The following is a 23,319-nucleotide window of genomic DNA, read 5'->3' on the forward strand; positions in this document are numbered from 1 at the left end:
CTGCCAACATGAGGATAATTATTCAACTTCATTTAACTCACAGCCAAGGGTTGACTCCTCCGTGGGTGAGTGTGACCTCCACTGCTGACCACCTGGTTTCCTGAATGTGCCTCAACACCCATTACCCCTACCCTGGGCTCTTTCCCAGGGGATGCAAATTTATTGTCACAGCAACTAGATCCGGATAAGTCAAGGGGTAAACCTGGGGGAATAAGGGGTAAAAGAGGGAGACAACTTCTTGCATCCCAAAGACAAATGGCCTCTGGAGTTCTAGTTATCTTTGTTCCAGCACTGATTCAACAGTGCGGATAATGGAGAACTAACCTAAAGCTCTGACATCCTCTTCCTTTTTGTAAAATGGGATGATACTCACTAAATCTCATCAGGTTCTGCAAGAATTAAATGGGATAATGTGTGTAACATAGAAAGGTGCCCAGCCCATAATTGGGGCTCAATTCGAAAAGTTAGTTATTTTCATTAGTACTCATGTTAATATTGTTTTCAACAGTTCTTATAACAGAGCCCATCTGACCTTCTGGCCTTAAATTCAGGCATGAAAAAGCCCAAAGGGAAAAATTCTAAAATGTTGATAGTAGAGTAGATTTGAGGAGTCAGTGTTTTAATTATCATATGTTTCAATTTTCTAGGTTTTCTATATATCTTCTACAGTAATCAGAGGGGAAAAGCAATTAAAAAAAATACAGTTCTAACTTCTTTATTATGTATTCTGGAGGATCATGGGAGTGGAAGTATTCTTCTATAGACAGGGCAGAGAGATTCTGTGTCTGGGTGACTCAGTTGTTTACGGTGAGGATGAGTGGCCAGACCCTCGTGGATGTGGCAGGGCCAGCTAGCAAGTATGTGGCAGATGAGAGCAGCCAGTGTGTGGGGCACCAGCTTTGGCAACTTGAGACTGGGGTGTCCTTGTCTGTCTTCTGTGCTTTCGTTGCTCTGTGCCCACAATGACAAGGAGAAGAGGACAGTGACTGGGGTCTGGACTTGAGTGCTTCCTTCCTAAGAAGATGCCGCCAGCTCTCTCCTCTCAGAGCCACTGTGTAAAGGAGTGATCTGGTAGAATAATGGGGCAGCAGGGATCATGAGGACAACACCAGCCCTGGGCACCATATACCGAGGGGTTTCCAGCTGCTCAGGCCCCAGAGCCTGTCCCCAGCCCCTGGAGCAGCAGATATTCTCATCACCCTCACTTTGGAGTTAAGGAGGCTGCCATGGGACAAGTGAGGCAATTGCTCCAAGCTCACGCAGCCTGCATGGGGCCAAGATGACCCCAGATTGTCTTTCTGCAAATCTTGTCACATGTCAGTCAATCTGAGGCCTCATGAACGGAAAGAGAGCAGAAAAAAGAGGGAAGAAGAGGCAAAAAAGAAGGTGATGTCTGGAGAAGGAATGGAAAGTAGAAGACAGAAGGAGGAGAAGTAGAATGGGGGAAGGGAAGGAGGGAAACTGAGGCAGAAGGGAGGAAAAGAGCAGCTGAAGACCTGAATAATCATATCTGAATTGCCAGCCCCTGTTCAGCCTGCAAATGGATTTCTCCAGAAGTCTCTGTGCTTTGCTGGCCTCGAATGTCTCTCAAATGTCGGGTGAAAAAACTCAAACCAGATACCTCCTGATACCTGCTCCTTTTCAAACATTCCTGCTCCCTCCTGCCTAGCAGGACTGGACAGAGCCCTGAACCCTAAGCTCCTCAGAAGGGCAATTCCCTAGCCCACTACATTTTTTGGGTGACCGAATCTACAGCCCCAGAAAAGCAATCTGGAAATGAAATATTGACAACCTCATTCATTTACATAATCAGCCTCTTTTTTTTCCCTACTCACAATTTAAACAACTTATTTATTTAGAGATCAAGCAACGACAGCTAATGAATTTTACACAAAGCATGCTAATAACGGAGCCCATGGAACAGAAGGGTAATCACAGCAGGAATTAGTTTTCTACTTAAACATTCTTCCTTTGCACCATATCAATCTAATGTGTCCGATATTGCCATTAACAACCAGATACATTGCTCAATTAAATTACAAAATGAGCTGCAAAGCCCTCGTTACATTTCGTGTTTAATTTGCACTGGTTTCTGCCTATCCAGGGAGGCCTGCATTATTACACCCACTCAACTTTAATATGCTTGTGATGATTTGGGTGGGTTAATGCAGCTGTCACCTACGAAATTAATGGAGGCAATTTTACAAAATATTAAACACCAGGCAGCCCGTTTAGGTGAGAAGCCCAAATGCTGCCTGGCCTCCTATTGAACTCTCCTGTGGTTGATTGACAAAGCTTGCTGGAGGGCCCCTTGGCTTTAGAGGTTTCTCTCTGCCCAGGATCATGGACCAGGCTCCAACAAGCAGAGAGATTTTGGATTATTTCTCTATTTGGCACATCTTTACAGGGAAAATCGAGAGCACCAATGAACTAGGGTCTACTCGTGTGGAGTCTAGCCGGCTAGAGTGCTGGGCCTGCTCATTTCCAACAACAAGCGAGCGGTTTGCACTCTCATGAGAAAGTGGACTGACAAAGGAGTCCTGTGCTGGCTTGAGGGTCTTCCTGGTTCCAGTCCATACTGGCTCATCCTGAGCATTTCCTTATTTGGGGAGATGATGAGGATGGGAACTGGACTCAATGTTTTAGCCCCCCCTCCCACGGGTCAGGGAGGGACGGATCCCCAAATGCCACACCCCACGTTCTACGCTGGGGAAGTTCACGTTGATGAACACTGGCTCACAAAGAGATCAGATCTGGCTTAAAAGACTTCCAGCCGGAGGTAAATCAGCCCAAGGCTAATGGACAGTCTCTTTTCTGGACATCACTAAGGATTTGGGGCTGATTCTAGTGAGAGCTGGAGAAGCCCCGATTATGTCTGTTAGAAACAGAGGGATTCATTGGTTAACTCAGCCTCCCTCCTGGCTTCCTGATGTCACCCAGGCAGGGAATGATGAAAAATGTTTCCTCATTTTGTCTGAGAAGAGCATAAAATCCAGGAGCCAGAAATGAAACATGGATCCCCACAGAACCAGGCATGGGGTGTGGGGGCCACCTCTGTACAGCCCTTCTCTGCTTGAAGAGACCCATGTGGTCAAGGGTGAGAGGGAAGAGACTTGGCCCAGGTTCTGTGGGTTTCAAATATCTTTTTCCAGCTTCCAATCTACTCACCATCACACATGCTGGTTGCCGTTTCTCCCTTTTCCTCTGCACCTGCCCTGTCATCATGGCCTCCTTCTTCCAGCTGTGGCACATGTGCACATATGGCAATTTGCCAGTTCTGTGTTTTTTGATTATTCACTCTGCAAGGCTGGTTTCATTCCGGGACACTGGCACCCTCCTTCAATCTGCTCTTAAGCCGCAGGCCTTCAGAGGATGCAAACTGATGCCAGAATCCTTTTGGTGGAACCCAAATTAGGACTAAAAATCCCCTTCCAGAAGAAATCGTGCAAAATGTGTGAAATGGTTTTGCACTCTCAGCTTCCTTGGATTATCTGTGCCATTGCCTCCCTCCATGAGTTCAGAGAGTAGAGAGTGGGGGCAGGTGCTCACGTCCTTCCCCCAGGTGAGCCCATGCAAATTCATGGCTTGGGCCACTAGGCCAGAGAAGAGGGTGTCTCTGCAGGCCGAGGGTGAGGAGGGATCAGGTGCCAACTCTCTCTGGCAGGAGAGCTCAGAGTGCTTTCTGAGAAAGGAACTGGAAGGCTGGCAGAGACAGAGCTATGAGCTGTTCTCTGCAAGGCTCCTGTGAAAATGAGTAAAATGGACAGCAAAGACAACAGTTAACACTATCCTTACCTGTCCCCCATGTATCCAGCTGTACAGTGGCACTGTCCAGTCACGTGGTCACACTGCCCTCCATGGTGGCAAGGACAGTCCTGGCTGCAGTTCTGGCCAAATGTTCCTGGTGGGCAGGGCTGGGCACACACTGCTCCCTGAAACAGAGGTGGGAAGACATGTATGGTGGTGCTCCAGAGATGCCAAACTTTCCTGGGAATGGCACAGCTGCTGTGGCTCCAGGGACCACCCAACTTCCCAGAAGTTCAGCCAGCTGGACACCAGGGCTCCAAAGCCCTCCTCTTAGAGATGGGAGATGGGAGACGGAGGCCAACTTGCTCATCCAGTTATTCAGCACAATTTAGAAACTGACTATTGTATACGAGGTGCTGTATTAGACACTAGGGGTGATTTGACTTGATTCCTGTCTTCCTAGTCTACTGCAGAGAGAGCCAAGAAAACAGCTAAGTACAAGGCACTAAGCACTCTCACATGGGTACACAGTAAAGCGCTGAGGAGACACAAGGAAGGAGGCTGAGTAAACATGCTGGTGTGGAGACGTGCACTTTGCTCAGCTTCTTTCCCAAACCCAACTGACATGAGAGTTAAAGGGGTACAGGTATAAACCTACAAGGAAAAGAGGAATAGGAGACAAGGGATGTCACACACTGGAAGATGGAAAAGCAGGTGGAGGAGCGATAACTGCTTTGGTTTCTGCTTCCTGGGCAATGTTAAGTGCCTGCAAAGGGAGTGTCATAAGGCTGGGTGATGAAGTCCTTTGTAACCTCAAAAAGCTCAGGAATCAGAGACACTGGGATCCTCTGAAGGTGAAGGTGCAGGTAGGATCAAAACAGGACTGTTTGAAAGTTTATAAAATAGGGAATTAGACCCCCAATCTCTGCTCCCCCCACCTTGAATAGCCAGGTGAATTGTCCAAGTCTTTCAGAGAGGTTGGCGTCACAGGCTGTGGACAAGGGACACAGGCAGAGATGAAGGTGGGGGTGGACCTCTCCTGCTGCTCTCTTCCCTGCTGCGCTCCTAAAGGCTGACTGCCCGACTGAACTCCCTGTGGCAGGAGGTTGGACGGTTCCTTTCTAGGGACACTGAGGAGTTCAAGAGAAATGACCTAAAGATATTGATAGTTGAGAGTCCCATCAGTCAACACGCCTGACATCGCCCTCCACCCCCAGGTGTCCAATTAGCTTTTCTGAGGCTCACTGTAAAACGTGAACAGATGGCCAAGGATCACCAGATATTTGAAACAGGCCCTCACATGAAAGAGAAACACTGAAATAAACAAATAGACAACAGGAACACAGAGGAAATAGGAACCATGCGTGGAACAAGGAAAACCTAAAAAAAAGAGAAGGAAAAAAGCCTCTATCATAATTAAAATGAACATGCTCAGGTAGCTATAAGAAAATATTGCACCTGTGAAAGAATAGAGTGCTATAAAAGAGGATAGCCAGAGAGTAGGAAAGAAGCCTTGAAAATTAAAAATAAGATGGCAGAAATTAAAATGTTGCAATAGAAGAGCCAAAAGTTGAGGAAATCTATAAAGTACAACAGAGAGAGAAAGAGACAAAGATAGAAAGATGAGATTAAAATAGAGAAAATATAATGAAATTAGAGGACCAGTTCACGTGGTCTGACATCTAATTAACAGGAGTTCCAGAGAGTAGAACAGAGAAAATAGAGGTAAGTAAATTAATGGAAAATATAATGAAAGATAATTTCCCAGAATGGAAGGATGAAGAACCTGGGTTTCTGAACTGAAAAGGCCTACAAAGTCTCCAGCAAAAATATGAAACAAGACCCACATCAAGTCATGTTGTCATAAACTTTTATATCTCTGTGGATAAAGAAATGATTTTTTACATTTCACAGTTTTTAGAAAGAGGAAAACAGGCTAGGTGTGGTGGCTCATGCCTATAATTCTAGCACTTTGGGAGGCTGAGGTGGGAGGATCTCTTGAGCCCAGGAGTTGGAGACCAGCCTAGACAACAAAGCAAGATCTCATCTCTACAAAAACAAAAATGAAAATACAAAGAGGAAAACAAACATCTAAAAATCAGGAATCAAAAGGTTTTAGACTTCTTAACTAGAAGCCAGAAGACAATGGAGCAATGCCTTAAAAATCCAGAGGAAAAAAATCATTTCCAACTTAGAATTCTACACCGAACTAAACTAACACTAAAGTAGGGGACTCAATAAAGACATTTTCAGATTTGAATAGCCTCAAAAAGTTAACCTTTCATAAACACTTTCTCAGAAAGTTACTGGAGGATTTGTTTTCCATAAAAAAATAATTACCCAAGAAAGCGGGGCACGGTGGCTCACACCTATAATCCCAGCACTTTTGGAGGCTGAGATGGGCGGATCACCTGAGGTTTGAGACCAGCCTGACCAATGCGGAGAAACCCCATCTCTACTAAAAATACAAAATTAGCCGGGTGTGGTGGTGCATCCCTGTAATCCCAGCTACTGGGGAGGCTGAGGCAGGAGAATCGCTTGAACCCAGGAGGTGGAGGTTGCAGTGAGCCGAGATCGCACCACTGCACTCCGGCCTGAGCAACAAGAGCGAAACTGTCTCAAAAAAAAAAAAAAAAAATTACCCATGAAAAAGAAAGGTATGAATTCCAGGAACTAGGGACTCCAACAGAAGACAGAGGTGAAAGGAATCCCAGGACAGCAGTGAAAGGAAGCCCCAGATGACAGCTATGCTGCAGGCCTGGAGAACAGAGTTAAAGAGTTCGGACTGGAACAGAAGATACAGGCTTCTAAGAAACTTGCCTCAAAAACAAAACAAAAGCAAAACCTGGGGAGACTTCTGATGGGTCTGACCTTATTGAGAGGAGTCTGAGAGCTCTGTCAAGAGAGTTTTAAGGGTAAATTAGTAACAATACACGTGTATATTAACATAAATATTAAAAAAATAATTTAACCAAGCTGGACATGGTGGCACCTGTCTGTAGTCCCAGCTACTCAGGAGGCTGAGGCAGGAGGATCACTTGAGCCCAGGAGTTCAAGGCTGCAGTGAGCTATGATCGTGCCTGTGAATAGCCACTGTCCTCCAGCCTGGGCGACCCAGCCAAATCCTGCGTCTTAAAATTTTTTTTTTTTTAATGATTTAACCACAAATTGTAATATAACTCCACTGGGAGGGTGGGAGAGGGGTTGCTTGCATCTGTATGTGTGTGTATGGCAGAGCAGAATCTTATTCTACAGCAGGAAGTCAATGGATTCAATGACTGTCTAAAATGGAAAAGTCAAGAAATGGCTATAAAGCATGTTATGTAGAAAAATGGAGGGAAATGCCAGAAGAAATATCTAAAAGATTTGAAAGTAGTTGCCTTTAGGGAGTAGGATTTGTAAATGGAGCAGGGGACTCCCCCGCCCCCCAGCATTAGCCTTGTGGTATTATGTAACTTAAAATTACACGCATGAGTCCTAGGTTTTTAACAGATCTGAGCCTGCTCTTGTCTCCTGCTGCCCTTCCAGCCCTGCACACACCCGACAGTCATTTCTTTTATGGAGATCAAGGATGTTCCTCCAATTAATTAATCAATTAGTTCAACACACAATTATTCAGCACCAATAATCACCAACCCTTAGAAGCTAGTTTATTCAGGAAAATTGTGCCAGAGCAGAGTCATCTTTCAAGATCATCCAGTTTACTTGTAATGAGTTAAATAGGAGGCCGTTCAGCTCAGACTCTCCTCCACACACAAGTCAGAAGTAGAGGGGCTGAGAGGAGGGACTGAGGTGAGGAGGGGAGGGAGGAGTGAGGGGCAGAAGCAGCTGAGGACAGTGAGAGACTGTGTGTGTGTGAGAAAAGGGGAGAGAAAATTCACTGAGGCCAGGTGCGGTGGCTCATGCCTGCAACCCCAGCACTTCGGGATGTCAAGGCAGGTGAATCACTTGAGGGCAGGAGTTCCAGACCAGCCTGGCCAGTGTGGTGAAACCCCAGCTCTAGTAAAAAAATACAAAAATTAGTCAGGCGTGATGGCAGGTGCCTGTAATCCCAGCTACTCGGGAGGCTGAGGCACGACAATCACTTGAACCCGGGAGGTGGAGATTGCAGTGAGCCGATATTGTGCCACTGCACTCCAGCCTGGGCAACGCAGTGAGACTCCATCTCAAAAAAAAGAAAGAAAAGAAAAAGACAAAAGTCACTCCGAGTAGGGGTTCTTCTTCCTCCTGGAGGTGGTGGGGGTACTCCAGGTATCGCAGGGGCCTTTCTCAGTGCACATTAAAAGTTCTAGGTATTCATGAGGGGGGAGAAGGCTTTCTGGCTTCTATCTGACTCAGTCTTCTACAGTCCTGGGCTAGATAAGGACACTCTTGGAAAAACTTCTTTTTCTTTTTTTTTCCGAGACAGAGTTTCACTCTTGTTGTCCGGGCTGGAGTGCAATGGCGTGATCTCGGCTCATGGCAACCTCCACCTCCCGAGTTCAAGCGATTCTCCTGTCTCAGCCTCCTGAGTAGCTGGAATTACAGGTACCCGCCACTACGCCCAGCTAATATTTTGGTATTTTTTAGTAGAGACTGGGGTTTCACCATGTTGGCCAGGCTGGTATTGAACTCCCGACCTCATGTGCTCCACCTGCCTCGGCCTCCCAAAGTGCTGGGATTACAGGCGTGAGCCGCTGTGCCCGGCCAACATTCCTATGCTGAAGTTTTAACCTCCAGTACCTCAGAATGTGACTGTATTTGGAAACAGGACCTTTACATAGGTAATCAAGTTAAGATGAGGTCATCTGGGTGGGCCCTCATCCAACATGACTCATGTCCTTACAAGAAGAGGAAATTAAGACAGACCCAGAATAAAGACGACACAGAGACATAGGGAGAAGATGGCCATCTACAAGCCAAGGAAAGAGGCTCAGAAGGAACCAACCCTGCCGACACCTTGATCTTGGACTTCTAGCCTCTGGAACTGTGAGAATCAGTCTCTGTTGTTCAAGCCGCCTAGTCTGTGGCACTTTGTTATGGCAGCCTCAGCAGATTCATGTACTTGCTGTGTGGTCAGTTGAGTGTGTATCTCCAATTGTAGTGGGATCTTGGACTGCTGTGGCTTCTAGAAGGTTGGACATGGGGTAAGGTGATATTTTCTGCTCCTCTCAGAACTGGTTAGACCAAATGGCTTTGTTAAAATCTGGAAAACAGTCGCACTTTAAGAGGGTCTTGGTGGCCCAGCGTGGGGGCTCATGCCTGTAATCCCAGCACTTTGGGAGGCTGAGGAAGGCACATCACGAGGTCAGGAGATGGTGACTATTCTGGCTAACATGGTGAAACTCCGTCTCTACTAAAAATACAAAAAATTAGCCAGGCATGGTGGTGGGTGCCTGTAGTCCCAGCTAGTTGGGAGGCTGAGGCAGGAGAATGGCGTGAACCCGGGAGGCAGAGCTTGCAGTGAGCCAAGATTGCGCCACTGCACTCCAGCCTGGGCGACAGATGGAGACTCTGTCTCAAAAAAAAAAAAAAAAAAAAAAAAAAAAAAAAAAAAAAAAAAAAAAAAAGGATCTTGGCTAAGTAGAACATAAGAAGAGAAGGGGCCAAGATGGTGAAAGGACTTAAGGCCATGCCAGCTCTCCTGGAGGGGAGGCAACTCAGCCTCACCAAGCATCTGAAGGCATTTCTAATGATCAGTGATGCTCCAGGGTGGCATGGACACCCTCAATGGACAGTGAGCTGTGGTTGGTGTGAGTGCTGTGAAGGTGATCCAGGCCACAGGCCAGGAAGTGGGGCTCCATGAATCTTTTCTCTCAAACCTAAGCATCTGTAATACTAGACCTCAGCCCCAAAACCCCTCTCTCTTTTTTTTTTTTTTGAGATGGGGTCTTGCCCTGTTGCCCAGGCTGGAGTGTAATGGCGCAATCTTGGCTCACTACAACCTCTACCTCCTGGTTTCAAGCGATTCTCCTGCCTCAGCCTCTGAATAGCTGGGATTACAGGTGCTCACCACCATGTCTGGCTGATTTTTTGTATTTTTAGTAGAGATAGGATTTCACCATGCAAAACCTCTCTTTGGCCCTCCAGGATAACTGGTCCTGTTTCCCAGCTCCTCAGCCTCCTCTCCTCCAGTCTCTTTTCTTTGTGTGTGTGTGTGTGTGTGTGTGTGTGTGTGTGTGTGTGTGTGTGCATGCATGTAGGCACACACACACTGTATCCAGTCCCCAACATAAGAAGGGTGGGGGATGTCAATCCTATTTCCTTCTCCCTCTCTGTCTCTAGTTCCCACTCACATCAAACTACTCAGACCGATTTCTCTGCTTTGAAAGGTCTCAGAGCCCGGAAAAAGAGGGGAAACAATTCCCCAGGCTCTTTGCAAAGACCCTGCCTGAAACAGGCTTCACATGCTGGGCTAGCAGGCAAAGACCCTGCCTGAAACAGGCTTCACATGCTGGGCTAGCAGACTATCCTGTGGGCACGCTTAGGGCCTGGTGGCCAGGAATCTCTAAGGAGGGGCCTGGAGAGCCAGAGTTCCTGGCCTGGCAGCTCCTCTCTCCAGTTCCACACAATGGCCCGGGTCTTTGGGGAGGTGCATGGTGTGAATCAGCAATCTGTATATCCCTGAGTTGGAAAATGTGTGGTTGAAGTCACATAGGGCCATTGGGAAGTCAGGCAATGGAAGATGCTAAAGTGGGGAGCCTTCTCCCCAGTATCCGTTCCTTGGTCCCTGCTGTCCCTGGGAGGAGCCTCAGGCGTGAGTGCAACTTCATTATACGGTGACTCTGCATGCACAAGGGGTATTAATAATTCATACAAATCTGCAAGTTAAATGCTATGTCAAAAATAGAAATGCAATTGTCTATAGTAAAATTAAAAACATAAAGTCCTCAATCCAAAGGCTTCTGTCAACAGAGTTTCCTGTCATCTGGAAGAACAAACCTCTCGCTGTGCTGGGGAGAAATACAATCCCCCTGTGTGTTTGCTTCTCACCTTCCCCTCTTCAACTACCCGAGCCTCAGCAGTGTCTCCAGAGAGGCCTTTACAGGCAAAGGGATGCTGTGCGCTTGTTCTGCCCACCACTTCCTGATCCAACCTCTCTGATGCAGCTGGGCCTCTGAGGACCCCGCTTGCTGGGTGGATTTCTGAAAGCTGGTTGGAGATGAGAGGGTCTTTCCAGAGACTGGTTCAGGGTGGAAGAAATGGGCAGGTATGGGAGAGGTGGTAGCAGTCCCTTTTTCTTCCTCAGAGGAGACAGACAGATGGACAGACAGACACTAAGGGCTGGGAGTCAGGAGACCTGGATTCTAGCTCCACCTCACTCCTAACCACCAGTGTGGTCTTGAACAGGTCCCTTACCCCCTCTGAGCCTCAGCTTCTTCATCTGAGAAAGGAAGGTATTGACAGACCAGTGGGATCCAAATCTCTTAAAGCTGGGAAACCCTGTTTATATGTGAAATCTTACCTAGAGCACCTCACTATAGAAACTAGATTAAAATGGAGAGGTGGGGGTGGGGTGGGCACCAGATTCCTAATGATTAGGCTCCTGCCCCAGTTCTCCCACAAGAAACCATAGGGTTTTGTGAAACACAGAAGGAAGTCCTATGGTCTGGATCAATTCTTTCCAAATGCAGACCTGCAGACAGGACTGGCTGCCTCAGAACCATCTGGGGAGCTTATTAAAAATAGAGATCCCCCAGTCCCAGGAGGTCACAGACGCAGCCTGGGAATCTGTATTTTAACTCCCCGCCACCTGCTTGTCAGCTCTGGTGTGCAGTCAGGTTTGGATGCTGTGGGACCAAGTGGTCCCCAAGGTCCTTTTCCTGCCCTAAAAAAATTCTGACAAGACTGTGCCTGCATCGATGGGCCCTGCAGGTGTCCTCCCATCTGTCCCTGTGACCTCTGCATTCACAGCCTCCTAAAATATCCTGCTTCTGCTCAGCAGCCCTGTCCTCTCTGGCTTTGCAGAGCCTCAGGCCCCAGGGGAGGTGGCGGACTGTGTCGCTGAGCTTCCCCTGAAACAGAGCATGTTACTGGAGAGTCAGAGGCAGGGACGCAGCCCAGGAAGGTCAGCTTCAGCTGACTCACTGCCTCTAAGGGCTTGGTCTGTGGGGCAGGCACTGGCAGGCAGGGTGTGTTGGCTAAAAGGAGGCTTGTGGAGGGTTTATGGCACCCAGGGATAGAAATCAAGCCATCGTAGAGGGCTTCAGAGTTTGCAAAGGACTTTAGACATGCATAGCCTCACATGAGCCAGCCACCAACCATGGCAGCTGGGTAGGGCAGGGCTCACTGTTGTTATATCAGTTTTGTACTTGGGGAAGCAGAGTAATTGAGGCTTTTTTCAGGGTCAACATTGGCTGTGAGACCTGAATTTAGGCCCATGAGGTTACAAATCTTATCCTCCTTTCCCACAGTGGTTTTTCCCAGACATGAGACCTGGGCTGCTTGAGGCTACATCAGAATCACCTGCAGTACCTGTTAAAATACAGATTCTGGGGCCCACAGAATCAGAATGTGTGTGTGTGCAAGTGCAGGGGGCGAAGTTAGATAAATTCAGGTCATCCATACCTGCTGTTTCTCCTCTTTTCCCAGCCTTTTCTGCCACCTCTGGCCCAGGGCCCATGGCTGCTCATGTGGGTGCTTATACCCAAAGACAGAGCTAATCTTACAAGAATTCAATTTCTTTGGACAGGAGAGACCACAGGCTCAAAGAGGTGAGTAACTTGCTTGAGGCCACACAGCACTTAGAGATGGCAGACCTTGGGATTCAAAGCTGTGTCCACGGCACCACTGGCAGCATTTAGTGATGCCCTAGGGATCACTAAATAGGAGGGAGGGTATTCACAGTGGGAGAATAACTTTTTTTTTTTTTTTTGAGACAGAGTCTCACTCTGTCACCCATGCTGGAGTGTAGTAACTTAATCTTGGCTGCAACCTCTGCCTCCTGGGTTCAAGTTATTCTTGTGCCTCAGCCTCCCAAGTAGCTGGGATTACAGATGTATGACACAATGCCTCACAAATTTTTGTATTTTTAGTAGAGACTGGGTTTTGCCATGTTGGCCAGGCTGGTCTCGAACTCCTGACCTCAAGTGATCTGCAGGCCTTGGCCTCCCAAAGTGCTGGGATTACAGGCGTGAGCACCACACCCAGCCAATTTAGCCTTTTAAGATGTGTGTGAGTGAGGAATGCTCAGTCCTCTTACAGTGCCCCACCCAGATCCTTTGGGCCCACCTACCGTCCAGCCTGGGGGGCAGGCACACTCGCCAGTGATGTGGTGGCAGATGCCCCCATTCTGGCAGGGGCAGCGCAGCTCACAGTGAGCTCCATGGCTCCCAGGAGGGCACAGCTCCTCGCAGCTGCATGGAGAAGCAGAGGTGTTAGACACAGCAGCATTCAGATCAGGTGGCAGGGCCCCAGTGCTCCAGGGTTCACTAGGAATTCCTTCACAGTCAATGGATCTGCATCAGCTGAGCTGCAGTCCTGCTCCCGGCCAGGAGGGGGAAGCAGGGCTCAGACTGAATACATTGGAATGTAGGGTGCTTGGGCCAATACTTTTGGGATGGACTTAAGTGTTCTTAGTGTAAAAGAAGACTGTTCTGGGGAGGAGGCTGAGGAAGGCTTCCCGAGGAGGAAGACATTTTACTTGGGCCTTAAAGGTGAAGTCAATTTCACCAGGAGAATGGAAGGAAGGGCATGCCAGGCCAAAGTAATCCCATGAATGAAGGCACTGAAAAGTGCCCATGGATCCCGTCTTCAAGAATCCGCCTAGACTCAGAGAGGGGAAGAATCTGGAGCACGTTCCTTCCAGGCTCGGGAAGGCTCCCAGCTCCCATGACAGGCTCATGTGCAGGGACTGGGCGCTGTTGAAGTGTGGGGCAGGATTTGCATGGGGTCTTGGTCTTGGGCCTTCATCCAATGGCCCTGGCCTCTAGCTCACTAGGACTTGGGAGCTGACCAGACATCGGGGTAGGGAACACCCTCAATCAACAACGTCTCTGTGGTTAGAGTCCTTGGCCACCCTTCAGGATCTAGGCTGTTGGAGAGGCCACTGAGCCTGCTACAGGGTTGGGAGGAGAACTTCAATCTTGCCTCTGAGGGGGTCTCAGCTAAGCAGTCTTGTAGGTCTCCTGTCAATACTATTCTGCGGGGAACTGGAGTGAGTGGCTGTTCGGTGTCTCGGGAGAGAAAGTGGGGGAGAGGAACAGCGGAGTAATCCTCCCAAATCTGTACATGGTATCTGCCCAGGACCCTCACCTCTCTCTATGTGTGTCACACCTCTCCCAAATGCCCTAGAAGGGAAGGCCCCAGGTGAGCAGCATCATATGGGGTAAGGTCAGAAGAGACTTCCAAGATAAGGGCTGTCTCTCCTAGGAAGGGCCTCCTGGGAGGATTTTAGGGAGCGCCCACTCGGGCAGTCTCAGGAAGGACCAGTCAACGGGGTCCTGGAAGGCAGGAATCTGAGACCTGCGTGGGTGAGGCCTGGGCATTTAGACTCACAGGAGATTTCACAGCCAAGACTATCCCAACCCTCCTGGTCCCACCAGCCAGCCCACCCACAAGGAGCCCAGGGCTGGGTGTGCAGCTGCGGTAAGACGGCCACTCCAGGCCCCGCCCCAGCCCCTCCACACCCCTCCACTCTCCCCACCCACGCACCCTGCAAGTCCCGCCCCTCCAGGTCCCGCCCGGTCCGGGCCCTGCCGCATGACTCACTAGACGCCGGTATAGCCAGGCGCGCAGAGGCACTCGCCGGTGCGGGGGTCGCAGCTGGCACCGTGTCGGCACTGGCACGGCAGCTGGCATCCCTTGCCGTGGGTGCCAGGCGCGCAGAGCTCCTCGCAGCGCCATCCACGGAAGCCGGCGGCGCACACGCAGGCGCCTGTGATGGGGTTACACAGGGCGCCGTTCTGGCACTGGCACCGGTTGCTGCAGTGGGGCCCCCAGTGGTCGCTGTCGCAGCCTGCAAGAGACGGGGCAGTCAGCTCTCCTTGGGGCAGGGGCCAGGAACCGATGCCCATGCGGCCTTCCCATCTTTGCAGTGCTCCTCCCTGTACAGGCTGCAGCAAGGGGTGCCTGGGTGGAAGCTTTGGCGCCTCATAACCTCCATCAGTTCTTCCACCAAGCCACGCAAATAGTTACACAGGCTAAGAAGGGCAGAGCGTTTGTTTCTTCAAGGCAGCTTCAGAACCCATCTCCTGGTCCGGCCATTCTCTTCCAACCAAATGGCTGCCCTAAATCCCCCACTCCTGATCGAAATTCTGGAGCCACAAGCTGTTTATATCCCTCTGTCTTTGCTAAGCTCTTGGTTGGCTGCCTGTCTCTGTTCCTTTCTGCCCGGCCCTTTCTTTTCCCATCTGCCACCCCTCTTCTCTGTGACCCTACTTCTCTTCTTGGGGGCCTGCTGGACCCAGCCCAGTCCGGCTCCCATTTGTCTATCTTTCCTGCCCCCTTCTCCCTCTTCTCCACACGCATTGGTTTTCTCACCTTTTGCATTTCACTCACTGTCTGGGAATATTTCCTGTAACTCCCTGCCCCTCCCTTGGCTCCATCTCCCTGTCACCCTTTTCATCTCTTCCTCATGCTTCTTCCTTTCAGTAATGGCTACGCCTGCTGGTTGCTTCGGCTTCAGTTCAATTTCATTACTTTCCAAGCAGCCAGCTTCAGAAGGAGCAGGAAAAAGAAATGCTTCCCTGGGAAGTAACAGATAGCCTTCAAGATCTTTACATGTAATTAAATATTTCAGGGAGTGATAGCTGAGCCAGTTTTGAAGAAATTCACACTCTACAGCTATGGAAAGGGGCTGAATAGCAGAGCCCCAGAGAGGTCACCCAGCCTGCTGCCACCTCCCACTCTGACCCTCGCCTGATGCATACGGGACACACAATAACAAGATGTCCTCAGTTACAGCCTCATTCACTCAAAGTTTGGGGTGAGACTGGGGTGTGGAGTTCAGGCATGGACAGGCACACATAATGTTCTGGGAGAAGTTCGATAGAAAGAATGATTGCTTCCAGCTAAGGAGATCAGGCAAGACTTCTTAAAACAGAAGCCATCTCAAGTGGGTTGTGAAGGATGTCTCACTTGTCTGCCTAACGGGGTGAGCAACCATCGCTTTCAGCACCGAAAGTTCCACATTCTGGGAAATTCCTCAGTCCTGGGCAAACTAGAACGGCCGGTCACCAAGATTATCTGTTGCTGTTTGTGCTCCAGGTTTCTAGGGTTTAGACACTCAGAGAGGAAAGGGGGCAGGTGAGTGGGATTGGGAAGGTGTCACTTGGGTAGGCTCAATATAAGCAAAGATACAGCGGTATTCAAACGTTGGGCACGTACAAGGGTACAAGGTTCCAGTGTGGTCAGTGAGCACGTGTGGTGTTTGGGGGCTGAAGGTTGGTGGAAGGATCAGCCCCACCAGTCCCCCACATGTCCCTTCCACCTGCTGACCAAGGTCAAGAGGTCAATATCATGGAGCCTGCCCATCATCCTTTAGCAGACAGAACCACCAAGGCCTGGAACCCCCGTTACCCTATCTTGGTTCATCCCTTCTTCATCTGTGCCCCAAGTATTCATACACACAAACTGAGTTGCCAAATTATGAGTGAGTCTCACCCTATATTTTCCACCTGCTATTAGTGAGTAAAGCAAAAATTAAGTCCATTTATAGCTACAGCCTCCACTCACATTGAAAAAGGCTCACAGAAGGCTGAACGCCATGGTTCATGCCTGTAATCCTAGCACTTTGGGAGGCTGAGGTGGGTGGAACTCTTGAGCTCAAGAGTTCGAGACCAGCCTGGGCAACACAGTAAAACCCCATCTCTACTAAAATACAAAAAATTAGACGGGCGTAGCGGTGTGCGCCTGGAGTCCCAGCTACTTGGGAGGCTGAGTCAGGAGAATTGCTTGAACCTGGGAGGCAGATGTTGCAGTGAGCCGAGATTGTGCCACTGCATTCTAGTCTGGGCAACAGAGCAAGACTCCGTTTCAAAATAATTATAATAGTAGTAATAATAATAATAATTAATAAATAAAGGCTCACAGGACAGAGAGTGACTATCTAGCAGTCCAGCACCTCCTACCTTATCCTGTCTCTGGGGCACACATTCAGTGAGCAGGAGGACCAGCAGAATCATCTATGGTACCATTTCTCTTTTAGTTGCCAAGCACATGTAGTTTAATTCACATAGCTTATTGTCCATATGTTGTGACTGTATTATAATAATTACAACCACATTTTACTTACTTATTATTTTGAGACAGAGTATTGTTCTGTTGCCCAGGGTGGAGTACAGTGGTGTGATCTCGGCTCACTGCAACCTCTGTCTCCCGGGTTCAAGCAATTCTGCCTTAGCCTCCCGAGTAGCTGGGATTACAGGCACATGCCACCATGCCCGGCTAATTTTTGTATTTTTAGTAGAGACGGGGTTGCACCATGTTGGCCGGGCCAGTCTCAAACTCTTGACCTCAGGTGATCCATCCGCCTCAGTCTCCCAAAGTGCTGGGATTACAAGCATGAGCCACCGCGCCCAGCCAGACAACCACATTTTAAAAGCTCCCTGTGTGCCAGGCAGCATCCTAGAAGTGCTATATACATGAATAAATTTAATCCTCACAACAACCATGTAAGTTAGGTTTTCTTATTTTCCCATTTGACAGATGGAGAAATACACGGTCAGAGATGTTAAGTGATTGCCCGAGGTTACAGCAGGAGCAAGTCCAGGTCTCCTGGTTCTAGCTCTCCCCACTGCAGGTCATTGGGACACTTTCTGGAGGAAGAGTCCAAGGAGTGAAATTTAGAGGTGGTCTTGAGGACAAGGTGGCAGCCACAAAGCACAGGTCAGGGATACCACAGAGACTAGCCACTTCTTCTCTGTTCATCACTATGAACCACCCCAGGATCCAGCACAAGGAAGTCCCTTCCTTTGTTGGGGCTGCAGTTACGGCCCTGAGACCTTGGTTCTGTATGAAACTGTTGGAGCCAAAAGCCAGTTTGTTCTTGGTGCATCTCACAGCATACAGTTACGCTTTGCTTATTAAATGACCTCTGTTCTTTCTGGCACAGCCGAACCCCAGTAGGAAGCAAAACTAGCCTTCTGATAAGGAAGCCAGAATGTTGTCATAAAGTCCACATGGTAACACCTGGGTGTTTTCATTCTTCTGCTTGTCCATTCAGAAACATTTACCAAGGACCTGCTACTGCCAGAAAGCACCCTGCCCTGTTGGGGTGCACAGTCTAGCAGGGGGAGAAATGCTGGAGCAGCATTCATGGTACACTACGGACGTGCTCTAATAAGGGTGGCTCAGGGCATTATAGAAGGACATGTAAACACAATTCTATTAAGCCTGGCACTCTGCTTTCTCACAACACAGACTGGCATGTGAGTGTGTGTGTATATGCACATGTGTATGTTTGTGTCTGCATTTTTTTTTTTTTTTTTGAGACAGAGTTTCACTCTTGTTGCCCAGGCTGGAGTGCAGTAGCACAGTCTCAGCTCACTGCAGCCTCTGCTTCCTGGGTTCAAGCAATTCTCCTGTCTCAGCCTCCCGAGTAGCTGGGATTACAGGCACCTGCCACCATGCCCAGCTAATTTTTCATACTTTTAGTAGAGACAGGGTTTCACCATGTTGGCCAGGCTGGTCTCGAACTCCTGACCTCAGGTAATCTGCCTGTCTCAGCCTCCCAAAGTGCTGGGATTATAGGCATGAGCCACCATGCCTGGCCAATGTCTGCATGTTTTGTGGGGCTCCTAAAAATATGTGAGCAAGAGCACTGTGTCATAGTAAGAAACCATGGAAACAGGATATATTTATAGATGAAAAAAAAGCAAAGCAACTTGGAGCCATTAATATAGGGGCAAATAGCCTCTCATATCCAAATTGACAGGAAGAAGTTACATTCAGTTTAGAATATTCTGATTAAGGAAGCAGAGAAGTGTATAATTCATTCTAGAGAAATTTCCCCCCAGAGTGATTAAACAAAAAAACAATGTTAAGGGTTCACAGGGATAAGCTTCAGTTATCTAGAAAACTCACTTAAAACACCTCATTCCCCAGCAATGACAGAGAAATGAGGCAGAGCTGCAGCGAGTCAATTATCAACTCTGCTGAAGGTGACTAAAAACTACCATCATTATAATTACAAGAGGACTTTGCATTCTTTCACAGAGAATCGCAAACTTTTACCAATTTGGCCTTGGAATGTCACCCCTCACACATTTCTTTTTTTCTGTCCCAGGCTCTGCTTCCTAATTATATTGGGCTTTGGCTGATTTTTTTTTTTTTTTTTTTTTTTTTTTTTGGAGACAGAGTCTCACTCTGTTGCCCAGGCTGGAGTGCAGTGGTGCAAACTCGGCTCACTGCAACCTCCATGTCCTGCGTTCAAGCAATTCTTGTGCCTCAGCCTCCCAAGTAGCTGGGATTCCTGGCTGATTTTTTAAGTGGCTAGATCGTCTCTGGGCAGCTACTGAGGGCTGAAGGGCACCTGGAAGTGTGCAGCCTGGCTTGTTCTATTCCTTGAGGCTGGGCAACTCACCCCCTTCCTCTGCTGACCCCTTCAGACTTTGGGGTCCAGGATCCAGGCTTAGTGTGCCCCTGGGTTCCCACAAGGGGAAGTGGCTTCACCACTGTCTTCTTCACCGACAGGCTTTTAAATTTGTAACTACAGTTGATCAGGAAGTTACTAATGCCAAGTCACGAGATAAAGGTGCAAAGTGAATTTTCTCCTTTAATTCTCACAACAACCCATAATAATAGCACCTGCTACAGGTGGACATGGTATGCTGGCAGCCAGCCTGGGCTTCAACAGCCACCCTTGAAAATCCACCAAGAGGTGAGAGCAGAGACTGATTTTCTGCAAGTGCCTTATTCAGGGACTGGTTTATGTGTGAATGGTGGGCGTAGGTCTGAGGTTTTCCATGACTGGCCCTATTTCCCATAATTTTATTCTCTTCAGTTAAGATTATCTATTGTTTATTCAGATTTTTCTTCTATTGTGGTAAAATATATATAGCATAAAAATTTCCATTTTAATCATTTTTAAGTGTGTAATTCAGTGGCCTTAATTATGTTCACAGTGTTGTACCAATTATCACTACTATTTCCAAACTTTTCCATCACCTCAAATAGAAAAACTCTGTAACCATGAAGCAGTAACTCCCTAGATCCACCCCCTACCCCACTGGTAACCTTTAAGCCCCTCCCCTCCCCTCCCCTCTCCTCTCCTCTCTTTTTCTTAACAGACTCTTGCTCTGTTGCCCAGGCTGGAGTGCAGTGGCATGATCTTGGCTCACTGCAACCTCTGCCTCCCAGGTTCAAACGATTCTCCTGTCTCAGCCTCCTGAGTAGCTGGGATTATAGGTGCGCCACCATGCCTGGCTAATTTTTGTATTTTTAGTAGAGACGGGGTTTCACCATGTTAGCCAGGATGGTCTCGATCTCCTGACTTCGTGATCTGCCTGCCTTGGCGTCCCACAGTGTTGGGATTACAGGCATGAGCCACTGTGACCAGTCTTTTTTTTTTTTTTTTTTTTTGATGGAGTCTCTCTCTGTGCCCCAGGCTGGAGTGCAGTGGTGCAATATCTGCTCACTGCAACTTCTGTGTCCCAGGTTCAAGTGATTCTCCTGCCTCAGCCACCTGAGTAGCTGGGACTACAGGTGTGCACCATTACACTCAGCTAATTTTCTTATGTTTTTTTTGTAGAGATGGGGTTTCCCCATGTTGGCCAGGCTGGTCTTGAACTCCCGGGCTCATTGATCTACCTTCCTCAGCCTCCCAAAGTGCTGGGATTACAGACACGAGCCACCGTACCTGCCCTCTTTCTGTCTTTATGCATTTGCCTGTTTAGATATTTCTAGATTCTAAATGGAATCATAGAATATCAGTCTTTTGTATCTGGCTTATTTCACTTTGCATAATGTTTTCAAGGTCCATCCATGTTGTAGCCTGTTATCAGGACTTCATTCGTTTTTATGACTGAATAATATTCCATTGTATGGACAGACTACATTTTGTTTACCCATTCATCTGTGGATGACACTGAGTTGTTCCACCTTTTGACTGTTGTGTACAAGACAACAGTGAACACTGGGATATAAGCATCTTTTTGAGTCCCTGAAGATAATTCATTAAAGGGACACAACTAAATATGTTTTGATGCCATTATGGACTGTACTAGGAATAATAATGTGGCCAACCATTGCTTTTCTGCCCTCACTACTGTATAGGAAGGTTTAGGTGCCTGTGCCCTGTCTGCCCCATTAGCCCTGGGGTCTCTCTGGGCTGGAGGAAGAGACGAAGAGAGGATCTAAGGTGTGTCCTTGTTTTGTGATTGCCCTTTACTTTCCCCACATCCACCATCTGGTCCCACCCTGCAGCCAGCTCAGCGGGGGCACAAGAGCTGTCAGCAGTGCTGATAAAGGTGCCTGGCCAGCCCTTCTCCCAGCTACCAAGGAGCCCCCTCCCAGCTGCTTGTAGGATTCCCTTCTTCAGACAGTGGTTCTCAGCCTGGCTGCAGATCAGCATCACTGGGGCAGTTTGAAGAAACACTCTTGCTTGGGCTCTACCCATGGCCATGCCAAATGAATTGGTCTAGGGCGGTGGGGCCCAAGCATAGGTCCCTTGAAAAGCTCCCCAGGTGAGAACTCTTTTTTCCCGTGATCTCTTTTCTCACTGGTCCTCTCAGGGAGATGCGCAGGAGGATGCTGGGCTGGAGGCGGGGTGGGAGAGAAGGTTAGTCCTTCCCATTCCATAGACAGGAATCCTGAGACCCAGCAAGGAGGAGGAGTCGGCCTCTGAACTGAAGGTCAAGGGATGGAAACAAACCTGGAAGCCACTGCCCCTAAGCTGCCCCAGCTTGTGCTAAGGCCTGGGCCAAGGCCCCCACCTCCTTTCTCCTCTCCAGCAATGGGAAGGCCTGATGCAGTCATAGCCCCTCCCAGAAAGGTCTGTGGCCCCCAATCTCCCACCCCACCTGCAGAAGCAGCATCGAGAGCTGACAGGTCACAGGATTGCTCCTGAGTTTACAAAGCAGCAGGCAGGGAGGCAGAGATGGAGCAGCAGCTGCCGGAAACCATTCCAGCTGATAAATAAAGTGACTTCTCAGTGAGCGAGGCCATTTGTCAAGTGACTTGCCCCAGTAAAAGCACAGTCAAGTTCTCTGAGGCTGAGCCCCTCCACTCTTTCCAGGCCTAAGCTACAATTCTGAGGGAGCACTGAAGGATGGGTCAGAGCCAACGCTGGACACTCCTGGGCAGCCTGCTCCCCTCTCTGGGCCTCTGTTTTCACATCTGTAAAATGACAGGTTTGGATCAGTAGTTCTTGCCTGGAGTAGGTCACCCTCCCCAAGACAGCATCTGGAAACGGGAGAGGGGGGATTTAGGTTGTCACAAACAATCCCAGGGACAATTGTACACAATTTAGAACTGTACCCTGGCTGGGTGCAACGGCTCATACCTGTAATCCCAAAACTTTGGGAGGCCAAGGAAGGAGGATCACTGAGATCAGATATTTGAGGCCAGCCTGGACAACACAGTGAGACCCTGTCTCTACCAAAAGCTAAAATTATCCAGGTGTGGTGGTGCACACCTGTAGTCCCAGCTACTGGGGAGGCTGAGGTAAGAGGATCACTTGAGACCAGGAGGTAGAGGCTATAGCGAGCTTTGACTGTACCACTGCTCTCCAGCTGTGCAACGGAGACTCTGTCTCTAAAAATGAGATAAATAAAATAAAAATAAAAAATGCCAAATGTGTCTCCATTAAGAAATACTGGGCCAGATGTGGTGGCTTACACCTGTAATCCCAACACTTTGAAAGGCTGAGGCAGGAGGATAGCTTGAGTCTAGAAGTTAAAGACCAGCCTGGGCAACATGGCAAAACCCCATCTTTACAAAAATTATAAAAATTAGCTGGGTGTGGTGGCAGGTGCCTGTAGTCCCAACTACTCAGGAGGCTGAGGTGGGGGAATTGCTTGAACCTGGGTGGTCGGGCAGTGAGCTGTGATGGCACCACTGTACTCCAGCCTTGGTGACACAGTGAGACCCTGTCCAAAAGCAAGCAAGCAAGGGAAGAAAGGAAAGAAAGAAAGAAAGGACAGAAAATAGAAAGAAAGAAGGAAAAGAAAAGAAAAAAGAAAAGAAGGAAGGAAGAAAGAAAGAAACAAACACTGGTAGGTAAATGCTGGAGACTCTTCAGGTCCCAATGCTGTGTAATTCTATGCCCTGTTGCCAAATGTCCCCACTTGAGAAACAGGCCAGAGGGCACAGGGATAGGAGGTGTGTTTGTATGACAAAGAAAACCTGGAGGTGGTTACCCAAACTCTGAGCTGAGCTATCACTCAGTTTCCTATCTTTCTGCCACTTAGATTGTTGGAATTAAATATTAATAGACCAAGGTAGATTAAAACCCAAATCTCCTGACACAGTCCCTAAGCCTAGAAGATGCTGACAGCACAGGATTATAATGATGTATCATTAGCTCTTAGTGATCTATTTATTACACTTGTTACTCAGTGTTACTTAACCACACCGTCTATACCTCACTTAAACCTCCAAGGGGAGGCTGGGATTCACAGAGGCTGCGGCTCCATGTCCCACCTGTCTCCTAGG

The 23,319-nt window shown here is 48.5% G+C and overlaps 1 protein-coding gene across 8 annotated transcripts in view; it reads right to left on the reverse strand.

Moving 5' to 3' along the window:
- Nucleotides 1-23,319, reverse strand: part of MEGF11 (multiple EGF like domains 11) — a 379,715-nt gene that overhangs the window by 71,334 nt on the left and 285,062 nt on the right. For all 8 annotated transcript variants that reach the window (XM_050795920.1, XM_050795919.1, XM_050795918.1 and 5 more), the window contains 3 exons: nt 14,437-14,683; nt 12,962-13,082; nt 3,796-3,932 (listed from right to left, as the gene is read on the reverse strand). In XM_050795920.1, the coding sequence (XP_050651877.1) occupies nt 3,796-3,932; nt 12,962-13,082; nt 14,437-14,683 (505 nt within the window). The remainder of the gene's footprint in view (nt 1-3,795; nt 3,933-12,961; nt 13,083-14,436; nt 14,684-23,319) is intronic.

This window comes from Macaca thibetana, chromosome 7 (assembly GCF_024542745.1).
Source record: "Macaca thibetana thibetana isolate TM-01 chromosome 7, ASM2454274v1, whole genome shotgun sequence".
Taxonomy (NCBI): Eukaryota; Metazoa; Chordata; class Mammalia; order Primates; family Cercopithecidae; genus Macaca; species Macaca thibetana.